Source organism: Sander vitreus, chromosome 16 (assembly GCF_031162955.1).
Source record: "Sander vitreus isolate 19-12246 chromosome 16, sanVit1, whole genome shotgun sequence".
In the NCBI taxonomy this organism is placed as follows: Eukaryota; Metazoa; Chordata; class Actinopteri; order Perciformes; family Percidae; genus Sander; species Sander vitreus.
The window spans coordinates 4,665,195-4,677,518 of NC_135870.1; the positions used below are offsets into that span (position 1 = coordinate 4,665,195).

Here is a 12,324-nt window from a genome sequence, read left to right on the forward strand (position 1 = left end):
GCTTCAGAGCAGCGAAGACTGACGTTTTCTCCAGATTACATGTCAATCACGCTCTCCTTGCCCCCTCCACTCCACACCAAAACAGAAAGTAAAAATAAAACAAAAATACTGACACTGAAAGAAGAGTGACATGACACTGCCCCACCAAATGGTTAAATAAAGGAATTAATGTTGAAGTATTATTATTAGAGCTGGGAAATAAAATATCACAATATCTTTGACCAAATACATCAATATCGATATTGCATCAATATTGTAGAGTTGACTATTGGCCCTTCACAAAATATTTACACAATGACATTTTGTCATCAGTAATGTGGATATAATGACTAAGTGGTTAAAGGCAAATAATAAAACAGCTGAAACAGTCTGGTAAGTTCAAAAAATTACATCACTTTACTGTAATGTAGTAGCCTGACAAGCCAGACCCACATCAATACGTTGGGTCTGGGAACTCACCATTGGCAGGGCTCAATCCGAGGGGCGGGATAAACGGTTGTCTTTCAAATTCCCTCTGCCCTTATAGCCAACCAGAGCAACGCTAGTTGATAGATTAAACTTTTGCCGTATCCGGTCGGCAAAACTCCAAACACGGCTTCCTTTTTTAAGAATGACTTCAGTGCTTAACTCCAAGTCTTCCAGAGTCGCGGCTTAAGCCGATTCCAAAGACCGCTGTTCGCCAGCAGCAACAGCCATCTTCTTTGTTTTCAAGTAGCAGGGAACCGTCGCAACTCTGCCGTCATTATGTTAAGCCCGCCCACCGACTCTATACACGATGTGATTGGCCTGACCAACCAAAATTTGATTTTTCCAGCTTGCAAGCCAACGGAGAGTTGCTAGACTGACCCTTGCTGCAAATTACAGCAAGTAATACTAACGTACTAATTACGTTAGGGTGCGTCTAGATTTCTAGGCTAGTAATGTAGCCTTTAAAACCAGCCTTTTTTTTACATAATGTGGTAATCGACTTTGGTATCGAGTATCGTGTACTTTTGTTGGTATCGGTGCCGACTACTAGATTGTTGGTCTCGTGACATCTCTACAGATTACATAACCACAAGTTACCTCCAGGTCTCCTCTGGTGATGCAGGCCTCTTCCACACTAAACTGGAGATCTTCCACTTTTCTGTCAAACAGGAACAATCATAAAACATTTCCTCCAACTGTACATATTATACAGTGACACATACAATGTCACACCTGTTAACCACTGCTCGGACTTTATCCAGAAACAGATTCATGTGCAGGCTACAGGCAGAGTCCGACTCACCTCTTCTCCTCCTCCAGCTGGTTGAGCAGCTCCACTTTGTCTCGATCTGCTGCCTCAACCAGCGAACGCAGCTGATCCAGCTTTGCCTCCATCTCCACTGCATACTGTAAACACACAGAATGAAGAACACTTAGCATGAGTTGACTTGGTGAATGTACACTAAACATTAAGAGTTGGTTCTGGCATTAACAGCACATTAAGCTCCAAACACCAACATTTAGACCACTTCTTTTTTTACCACTATAAATGACATTATCTTTAAAATGTTGTTTTTGGAATCAATTTTAAGTCTCCCTTTTTGTGCTAAATTGTCTTAATGCTTATTATTTGCCTGTGTTCTTGTTTGACTGCAGACAACAGACGTGTGCATGTATCTGACCTGATCCCGTCCTTTCCTCAGCACAACCATCTCCTGCTGCATCTCTCCTGCGTGGCTCGTAACCTTGGCCACCTCACATCTCTCCAGGTCTCGCTCGGCTAGCAGCTGTTCGATGTGCTGCTGCTTCTCCTTCAGAGCCTCCTGCAGCGCTGTGGTGCCAGAGATCTTACGGGCGTACCGAGCAGATGTCTCCGTCAGCTGGAAAGTTACAGTGACATATAGATTCACATTTAAAAGTTTGTATGTTGTCTGATACCGTTTCCTAGACCAAAATATAACATATATAAGTGTTTAAACTGTGTCTGTTGTTGGGTTGATAAATATGAAATAAAACAATGAGGTTAAAGGTGCCAGAAAAATAACAAAATCTCATTTAAACTTACTCTCTTTATTTAGTCAAAGAATGTACTAACTAGAATACAAGTCAATATGCTGAGATACATTGACACCACAAACACAATATAGACAACTTATGTTCGTAGGGAGGAGGTCGGGTGGATTTTGGGGTTCAGATCCTGAGTTCCGCGGTAAAAATTGTGGTTCAGCTGGCTGATGGGAATGTCATTATTTTTGCAGGTATTTAGTCATAAAACATTGGACAAGTTTAAGTTTTGACCTGATAATGGCATTAGACAACAAGTCGGAGGATCACCCACGTTATAACTATTTATCTAATTCATTTTACAGCAATCCATCCAACATTTGTTGAGATATTTGTGAACCTCATGGTTGCGCGAGAGGAAAAGTCAGATGATCACTAAAGTCATTTAGGATACACTGGTTGGAAACCGTGAATATCTGTTCAAAATGTTGTGCAAATTCTTCAAGTAGATGTTGAGATATTATACAGGATAAATGAAAACGTTGACCTACTGGTGGCGCTAGATAAAAAGTCAGGGGATCAGCAAAGTCAGTAGGACTCAAGTTTCATGGCAGTAGGTGTAGAGATTTGACTGACAGACTGACATTGCCATTTGCATGGCTTAACACAGTTAATGCATATGCAAATCATGCTGTAGTTGCCATTGAAAGTTTTACAGTTTAATCTGCACATTTTGTGAGTTGACAAATACATTTATTCAAAATGTCTTTATCACGTCGATAAAAAATGTAATTCAGGACACAAAAAACATGAAGATGAGTTTTCCACCTGTGCATAGAGAACTTCAACAACTTCAACATGTGCAGTCACAGATTGTTGGTTTACAGCACAGAGTGAGTCTTACCAGTCCCGCTCGGCTGGGTTTGCCGCTGATGGAGGAGGTGGCGGAGCTGAGCGAGCTGATGGAGGAAGCACTCGGGCTCTTCTTGAGGGTGGACCTCCTCCGTGAGCTCTTCGCTTTGGTCGTTGTGGTGCACGGGAAGCCGATCCGTGTCACCTTGTGGGCCGGAGCAAACAGACCATACCTGGGCATGCACTGAAAGTATCTGAGAGAAAACAGTCAGGCACCAACTGAACCCTCAGCACTGACAGGTGGTTTAGGAACATTTTCTTTAAATTTCCATTCCACTCCATTACAGACAGAATACCAGCTGAGATCAGTTGCATTGTTTTTTTAACCAGGGCAGCAGTTTTCAGATTACATTATGTGTTTACATAATTGCAAAAGGGTTCTCCAATGTTTTCTCAGTTAAATGATATCAGATTAGTAAACAGAATGAGCCTTTGGAGCATTGGGTGAATTTGCCTGCAAGGTAGGCAATCTCTGCATTGTGTGTATGACAAATAAAGTAACTTGAACTTGGTTGCTGATAATGGGCAATGTAGATATTGCATTAAAGATCAGCCACTTCTTTCTACAACAGTCGAGAACTCTTTTGCAATTATGTAAACACATTATGTAATCTGAAAACTGCTGCCCTGATTAAAAAAAACAATGAAACTGATCTCAGCTGGTATTCTGTCTGTAATGGAAATTTCTAAGTGACCCCAAACTTTTGAGAGAGAGACACAAACACACAAACACACACACACACACACACACACACACACACACACACACGTCTTTTGCCAGTGGTCTTTACCTGGTCCCTGCTACAGCTCCATCATTCTTGCCAAGAGGTTCATCTAGTTCCACTCCACACCACTGTCCCTTCGCAAAGTCTGCCTCTCCCAGAAACCGCACTACTCCTGCCTTGTTACCACCAACCTACACACACACAAAAAAAAAAAAAATTATAAAAATTAAATTTTTTGATTTCTATATTTACACCTAAGGTCTTCGTCTTCAATCACAAAATGTGCCATTAAAATAAAAAATTGTTGGACTCCAGTAACACAAAGTTAACACTTGGGACAGTTTGTAGTAAGCACATACTACCTTTTAATAATTCAATTACCTGCAGTGCAGTTTGGAAATAAACATTACCCTTTTACGCAAGAATATATCATCAGTTGCTGCATTCAAATATATTACTAGAGCAAATTCTATTCAGATTTTATACCAGATGAACACTTGTTCTAGGATTGTTTTAGGATAAGAATACAAAAACCATTGTTGCATGAGACCTATTGTTGAGAGAAATTGACTGTATATAAATATAAGTATTCATTCTTCAGAGTACATTAGTGATTCTACACTGTGTTTCTTACCAGCACACGGTCTCCCAGCCTCAGCTCCCTCCTCTTCTTCATGGATTCGGTGTCTGAGACATTAGACACCGACTCGCTGGATGTGAGCATTCGGTTTAGTGCAGCACTTGTCTTTATGCCGGTGCCCTGAGCTGGACAAAAAAAACATCTTTATTTCACTGAAAAACAAACGTATGTATCAATGTTTTCTGTATTTTCACTGATATATGGTGCTGGATTTTACCAGTTGAGTTAGTGCCAGCGGGTGCAGACTCGCTCGTTGCTGAGGCTGCTGGGGCTGGACTGGCCTGCCCCCCATTTGCCTCCTTCTCTGGCAGTGCAGTCTTGGATAGCTTTGAAGGCCGCGTGAATATCCCCTTCCCATCCTCACACTGGAAGTATCGGACCCCTGCCACAGACCCATCGTTCTTCCCGATAGGCTCATCCAGCACAATCCCCGCCCACTGCCCGGGAGCAAACTGCGTGCCCCCGATAAACTGCACGTAACCGGGCTTGTTGCCATTGACCCAGACCTTCTCTCCGACCTGGAAGTCCATACTTCCATCTTGAGTAGGGGAGGTCACACTGCTGGGGGACTTCTCAGGAGGAACTGGCTTTGGAGCACCTGTAATCCCAATTATGCTTCATTAACCTCTATTCACTGCTTTTTACTATCACTTCTGACATCAATCAAACAAGTCAGTTTAAATACAGTTTAGAAAAGTGTGTTTTAGCTGATGTTTACCTAGAAAGTAATTTTGTTAACACGGTTGTTGTCTCTGGCATGACATACTGTTCACAATACACACCGCTACTTCTGTCTTTACATTTAAACATCAGCTAAAACGACACAATTTATTGACTTTAATATATCCTGGATAGATCAAAAAATAGGGAACAAAATAAAAAAACGTGACCAAGTGTTAGATGCAAACTTTTAGTGCTTGACAGTTTTCGATACTTGGTGCTACAAGTACATTTTGGCTGTTAAAAGTACTGAGAATTGATATCCAGCTCAAACTTTCACTACATAAATATTGGTGAACTATGATAATACAAACAGCTTAAGAATGATAATTTTTAATCTCTATTTTTGTTCCAATCTTTGAATCCCTCAAACCAAGAAATCCATGTTTTTGTTGATTTAAAAAACGATGAAACACTTAAAGATGCTGTAGGTAGGATTGTGACGATCCAGGACTTAGCCAAAAGATTTGAACATCAACGACTTCTCAGTCCCTCCCCCCTTTCCGCTGAAGCCCAAAACGGTCTCCTAAGCCCCTCCCCCCACAAGGGAGAATGAATGCGTGTGCATGAGCAGTGATTGACACGCAGTTAGACACCTCCCCCTGGCCCTGATTGGTGCATCTAAACAGTTAGACACCTCCCCCTGGCCCTGATTGGTGCATCTAAACAGTTAGACACCTCCCCCCGGCCCTGATTGGTGCATCTGAACAGTTAGACACCCCCCCCTGGCCTTGATTGGTGCATCTGAACGGGGAGCGGTGGATTTTTGCAAATCTCACTACAGGCTGTAGGTGGAGCCAGAGGAGCTGGATTTCTTTTTAAATGACCTGCTTCATGTAGTTCTACTGGAACATAGGGTCAGTTTCAGCAAATATGACAGAAAGTTAGTTTTAGAAGTCTTACCTACTGCACCTTTAAACAAATCAACAGTGAAAATACCTTGAACTGTGAAATTTCCCTTAACACTTTTTATTCAGAACTTGCAAAACGTAATGTGCAAAATAATCTTCATTTTTCTCGATTACTCTGTTTTTTGATCGTTAGGAGCCGAAATCGTACTCACGATTAAAATTTGATTAAGTGTACAGCCCGAATATATTATATAGTAAATAAGTATTTAAATAATTTCTCGGTCCTTACCAGAGGTCGGAGACGTCTTTGATGGCACCACAGATGGACGGACTATTTTGCTTGGGGGTTTGAGCCCGCTGGCCTTGCCTGGTGTACTCATGGCTCCTTGTTTGTCCATGGGTAGGGTTGGCCTGACTGCAGTGGGGGACTAGGCCTTCCCCACCACCCCAAAAAGTCCCAATGTGATGGAAGGGAACTGGAAAACAAATTAAAAAGTCCCTTGAATCAGTTGAAATATATACATTATGGTAAAAAAGTACACAAATCAGCAATAGGAGCTGGTATGAAAACAAACAAGAGTACTTCCATGTTTTATTCTATTAACTGTAAGTAACATATTGCTGCCAACCACTTGCAGAAACTCATTACTCCGGATTTCCACTGGATGCGGAACGTCTGCGTGCTCCGCTGTCCGTCAATACCCACTAGGTCCGGATTTGTTGCGGCACAGCTGTAGTCACGAGGACCCACAATATCTCGCGAATTCACGTAGAATAGAACCACAAAACCAACATCAGTTTGTTTCCATCCAGAGGAGTAGAGGGGAAACAACTCTGCTGTGTTTTCAAGGTGTAGTGCAGGAAAATATGATCCGCCGTGAGCACGGTGTATTTTATTTTGAAAATTAACCGGATATTTATTTTGTTTCTGTGCTCGACTTCCTGTCCCGCACTATCTGCCGTGTGCTGAATTGCTGCGGAGCTCTCCGGCGTCCGGCAAAAATAGAAGGTCTGCGTATCTGCTCCGGAGGGCTGCGGACCGCCGGAGCTGGGACGGAGTCGGGACGCAGCCGTTCAGCAGTCAGCGGAAATACACACACTGACTTTAATGGAAACCTAATGACTCCGCCGCCGTTCCGGAGCGGATCCGCAGATGGTACGCATCCAGTGGAAATTACCGGTTATATAGTTGTCATACATACCTTATTCGTGCTTGGTAGTTGTAAGAAGGAATCTGCGATCATGTACTGACAAACAGTGACTCATATATATAAAACCTATATGGAAGATAGAAAGGTGGCTGTGATGGTTCACTTATCAAGCAATTATTTTAATTATCCATTAACCTGCTGGTTATTTTCAGTTAATTAATCAATTCATTAATTTACTAATGTATTATTGTTTGGGCTATTCAATTTCAGAGAATAGTGAAAATTGTCAACTGCAATGACCAAGACAAAAACCCAAAGATATTTAAAGTGCTCATATTATATTAATACATATTTTCAGAAAACACCATATTTTTGTTGTACTGCACATTGCTGCAGCTCCTCTTTTCACCCTGTGTGTTGAGCTCTCTGTTTTAGCTACAGAGTGAGACCTCTCACTTCTGTTCCATCTTTGTTGGGAGTCGCACATGCTCAGTACCTAGGTAAGGACTACTAGCCAGTCAGAAGCAGAGTATGAGGGCGTGCCCTGACAGTACCTAGGTAAGGACTACTAGCCAGTCAGAAGCAGAGTATGAGGGCGTGCTACGCTAGCAGCTAGGCGAGCATTATAACGTGTGTTCCAAAGTGACCACGTTTGTCTCTGATGTAAAGGCTGGACTACAATAGAGCTGTTTGGAGCAGTTTGTGAACAGTGTTTTCTGTTGGAGATGGTAAGTCCCTTTTGGGGTGGACCTTTGGCTTTTTCACTTTGTAAACCTATAACGTGCACAAAAAAGATATATGACACAATAAAGGAAAGGGGAAAAGCCAAAAAACATAATATGAGCACTTTAAATTCCAATAATACAGATAGAGATCAATATTTTGTACCTCATTTAAACTACAGTACAGCTCTTTTCATTTTAAAAACAGATATTTTTATATTTTATACCCAACCCACTGTTGATTACACAGCTGTTTATCACCACCCATGTAATAAATGTGATGTCCTGCTGACCGTGTGTCCCATTTCACTCTGTAAAGTCTTGACTCTAAATGTCAGAACAGTGATGCTGATTTTCCACCTCAGACACTCAGCATTCCTTTCTCTGCAGGTCTTTGACTGTAGGTGTTTGGCAGAGACGGCTTCGAACGTTATAAAGAATCTTTGGTGTTGGGTAGCATACTGACTGACCACGCATTTTATTTATAAAGCAAGTGATTCACTGAGAACAACAAGGTCAATACAGATATTTAGTTTCACACAGTAAAGAATGTTTCAACCTAGCATGCTCTACACTTAAAGAGTACTCCACAGATTTAGCATCCAATGACGCTGTCATATTCTAAATGGACAGTTTAAAAAAAAAAAAAAAAAAGATCAAATCGAAGCAGCAGAACCACGGGGATTTCCCTACCATTAGAAGGTTTAGGTGCAGCTCCCAATGGACCTTTTTCACAGCAGACATTTTTGACTTGTCATAGCAGGAAAAGCACAGCTGAAACTGATAACCTTAACGATGGCTCAGTCCATCAAGTGTCCCAGTGAGCTATTTCAGGGAGTCAGCATGAACAACACCAGGGCCTCTCCTAAGTGGAACGCAGCCATCATTAATGGGTTTGAATACACCTGTGCTTTTCCTACTATGACATGTCAACATGTCTGCTGTGAAAAAGGTCTATAATGTATGTAGTTGGTCCCCAGTGGACTTCTTTAGCAAGTTTTGTCTTTAATTATCTTATCTATCTTTTAATGTTTTAGACACAGATATGGGAATAATTATACTAGTGGTCCCAAATTATTGTATTGAAAAACGTGGCATTTTCTTAAGGGAGGACCCCTAAACCCCCCTATATCAAATATGTGCAGTCTATGTCTTCCACATGCCGAGGGAAAACACTGGAACCAGTTATGTTTTTTTGTTTTTTTTTTATTCCTTGTTAAAATCTGGTGCTTACATGATGGGCTTAGATCTACAAACATGATTTATGTAGATGAAACCACCCAACAGAATATAAAGGTGTTAAAAGGAGCACAACCTTAAACATCAACAGCAGGAAGATGTAACATTAATGCAGCAGTAATATTAATCGAGAAAGATCATATATATATATAATAGTAAAACACTGACAGGGAATACAGACATTTAAGGTTTTGAATGGAGGACTTACTTCTACTTGTAGTGGAGTATGTCCAGTGTGGTTTTAGTTAAGGATCTGAATACTTCTTCCACCACTGACAGTGTTGCAGGTATTTTTGAAAATTACCATCAAATAAAAATGAGATATTAATTTGTCTCATTTTTTGCACGTAACAGTTAACGGTAGCACAGAAGAAAGGGTATGTTTCAATCCCATGCAATGAGCAGGTAACATGAGAGGTCTTGTCTGCTGAAACATTACCTCAACACTGCTCCCTCCCTCCCTCCGCCCAGCCGGTGCTGCCAGACCAAAACAAGCACACCTAGAGCTGTCAAATACCGTCCTGTGGCTCCCCTATCTCTGGGAGCATCTCAGTCTACCACTTCTTTGTCTTTAGCCTTACACAATCAGATATCAACCATAAAATGTATAAATCGCTGCTGATGCATGGTTACATGACAAACATGATGAGACTGGCCTGTGTTGTTCGTGTCTGGGATGGGCTCATTCTACTTGCTGCATCTCTGGAGCTAGTAACTTAGGCGTTAACACTTATTTTTTCTAAATATCCTAAGTTACGCATTTCATTTAGGATACTTTAATCAAACATGTTATCGGACGGATTAAACTTATTCCTTGATGTCATAGCTTTGGCCCCTCTTGGAATGCGCTTCAACTGCCAAAGCTATAAGCTAGCTTCAGATTAGCATACATTTACTGGAGTTGAGGTAAAAACTAACGCCCTACTAAGGTGATATTAAAGCTAAATAAAAGCAGAAAGGTGTGTAAAAAGTTGCCGTGGAAGCTTACTTGGTCTCTGTTGATGAATTGAGCCTCAGTAAAGGATGCCGTGGGTGGGTGCTGCGTATCTTTACACCGTTACATGTTTTTCCAGCCCAGCCCCAGCCTGACGTCACCTTGGCAACTAATGCTGCCTTCATGTACCAAACCGTAAACTCGATCATCCGAGCGCCACATTTTTAAAATACGATTTATTGACTCAACACAAAAGGAAAATTGCGGTTATATATGTGATTTATGTTGGTTATTATAATGCTAAATGTTTTTATTGCTAACAAAATGTGACAGGATACAAGACTGGAAATGTGCGAAAATATATGTACATAGAATGACAAGACAGACACTGTTCTTACCATAGAAATAAAAAGGATTAATTAAAATTAATTAGTTTTTTTTTACATTGTTGAAATTCCCTGTTTACTCGTAATCCACATGGACATGACATTAAACTTTTCAGTAAGTGTATGCTGTTAACTGACAGTTTGACAACAGCACTACAGGGTGGCAGAAACTCAGTGTCTGTCACAGTGGATGCGATTGACAATTGAAAGTATTATATAAACTACCATACCACGAAAAAGTGGATATACGGTTACACTTTACTTGAAGGTATCTACATAAGAGTGGCATGACACGGTCACGAACGTGTCATAACCATTCAAAACAAGTCAGAAACGTTTATGACATAATGCTTCTTTTAGGAAGTGTCATTCGGTTTTTGTCATGACAAGTTAGGGTTAGAGTTCATGTGTCATGACAGTGTCACGTCACTCTTATGTAGATACCTTCAAGTAAAGTGTTACCCGATATACACACACAAAACATCACATATTCGACAAGCATTGGCAGTGCATATTTTACAAGGTCACCTTGCAATTTAAGATTTTTTTTTCTTTTCCCTCCAGTCAATGTCTTACGATTACTCTCACAGGCTTTTCTGTAATATGTATACAAGTACACAGCGCTAAACTCCTATTTTTAGGTGGGTACTTTTGTAAGCAGAAAGCAAAATGTCTTTTCTACATTTTACTTTTTGTTATAAACTAGGATAACAGTAATTCTATCAGTAGCCAGGCCTTTAACATGCACTATGCATTCATTAAGAGTATCCCTGCAATGTTAGAAAGGGAACACAATTTACCAACCATTACCAAGCACCTGGCTTCAATCCCTTCTACTGTCAATGGTGGAAATCTCATTCGCATTTGCATCTGTCTGATCTTTGTTGCCACTCCTTCTCAGCAGTTTATTCAGGAGCTTGTCGAAAGTGCCAGTGAAGGAAGGGCTCGAGAAATAATAGACAAGAGGGTTGAGGACGCTGTTGAAGTAGGTGAAACACACTGAAGTGTAGAATGCCAAGTTGGCCTCTTGGAAGTATTTGCATTCATTATACCATACCTTGAGGATCCAGACAGCTACGCGTGATATAGTGCTGGGAAAGAAGCAGATAATAAAAATTAAAGCCACAGCCAAGACAAACTGAACGGCCCGTTTGATTTTCCCCTGTTTGTCCACTGTCCTGTTCCTCAGCTGCCACGTAATTCTGAAGGTGCAGAAAGCGACGATTACAGAGGGCAGGAAAAACTGGGTCATGTAGAAAGTGTTGTGCCAAGTGAAGAGAGGACTGAAGCCCATGCAGATGTTGAAACTCTCACACTGTGTATGGTTGTTATTGTAAAAGAAGTGCTCATTGGCAAGAAGATATCCAGTGGCAAGAAAAATCAGAACCCAGAGACCAAGGGAGACCCAGAGAGCGTAGCCGATACCCATTTGGTTGATCCGGTTCAGTGGGTGGACAATCTTTAAGTAACGGTCAACAGCCACGGCTGTGAGGAAAAAGATCCCTGCAGCGCGGTTGGCTGCCAGCAAAAAAAGCAGGATACGACACGGGACATCACCGTACAGCCAGTTCTTTCCACGCCTGTAGTAGTCGGCCCTGAAAGGTAGGCAGAACATCACAATGGAGTCGGCGACAGCCAGGTGAGCGAGGTACACAGAGTTGGGCTTCCATGTGTCCATGTGAAAGATGAACATGCACAGGGCAACAATGTTTCCCATCAGTCCAAACATGAACTCCAAGATCAGTATTGGAGGCAAAACGTGGTCGAGCATGGGAGACTCGAAGGCGCAGCACACGTCTGAAGAAGTGAGATTCATGTTTTGAATGGTCAGTGAAGCACAACATCAACCTGCTGCTCTATACAGTGTCAACATAGATATGCTGTAGCAGGTGGTGTCTTTAGAAGGGATCATCTTTCCAGTCATGCAAACGATTCTTGGACAAACATGCAAATTCACCAATGAAACACTGCGTTATCTGTGGGGATCTGGTATTGACCCAGAGGAGCATGGAAACAACTGTAAATGTTATCTGTCTGGGGAGTATGTCTTCATTATAAAACTATTATGCAGGG

General features: G+C 41.5%; 2 protein-coding genes across 5 annotated transcripts in view; both read right to left on the bottom strand.

The window, feature by feature from the left end:
• clip1b (CAP-GLY domain containing linker protein 1b) overlaps positions 1-11,079 on the bottom strand; it is a 39,117-nt gene extending 28,038 nt beyond the window's left edge. For 3 of the 4 annotated variants that reach the window (XM_078271197.1, XM_078271196.1, XM_078271194.1), the window contains exons 1-10: positions 9,920-11,079; positions 7,022-7,096; positions 6,109-6,295; positions 4,466-4,846; positions 4,243-4,373; positions 3,675-3,799; positions 2,876-3,077; positions 1,650-1,847; positions 1,271-1,374; positions 1,066-1,126 (exon numbers count right to left, since the gene is read on the bottom strand). In XM_078271197.1, the coding sequence (XP_078127323.1) occupies positions 1,066-1,126; positions 1,271-1,374; positions 1,650-1,847; positions 2,876-3,077; positions 3,675-3,799; positions 4,243-4,373; positions 4,466-4,846; positions 6,109-6,217 (1,311 nt within the window). In that variant the 5' untranslated portion in view covers positions 6,218-6,295; positions 7,022-7,096; positions 9,920-11,079. The remainder of the gene's footprint in view (positions 1-1,065; positions 1,127-1,270; positions 1,375-1,649; positions 1,848-2,875; positions 3,078-3,674; positions 3,800-4,242; positions 4,374-4,465; positions 4,847-6,108; positions 6,296-7,021; positions 7,097-9,919) is intronic. The other variant, XM_078271195.1, reaches the window with a different exon arrangement.
• Positions 11,075-12,067, bottom strand: hcar1-2 (hydroxycarboxylic acid receptor 1-2). Its single transcript, XM_078271909.1, has one exon. The coding sequence runs from the start codon at positions 12,065-12,067 to the stop codon at positions 11,075-11,077; it is 993 nt and encodes a 330-aa protein (XP_078128035.1).
• Between the last annotated feature and the right edge of the window lie 257 nt (positions 12,068-12,324).

Excerpts from the sequence above, each read along its gene's own strand:
- hcar1-2 (XM_078271909.1), bottom strand. The coding sequence starts at position 12,067 with ATGAATCTCACTTCTTCAGACGTGTGCTGCGCCTTCGAGTCTCCCATG.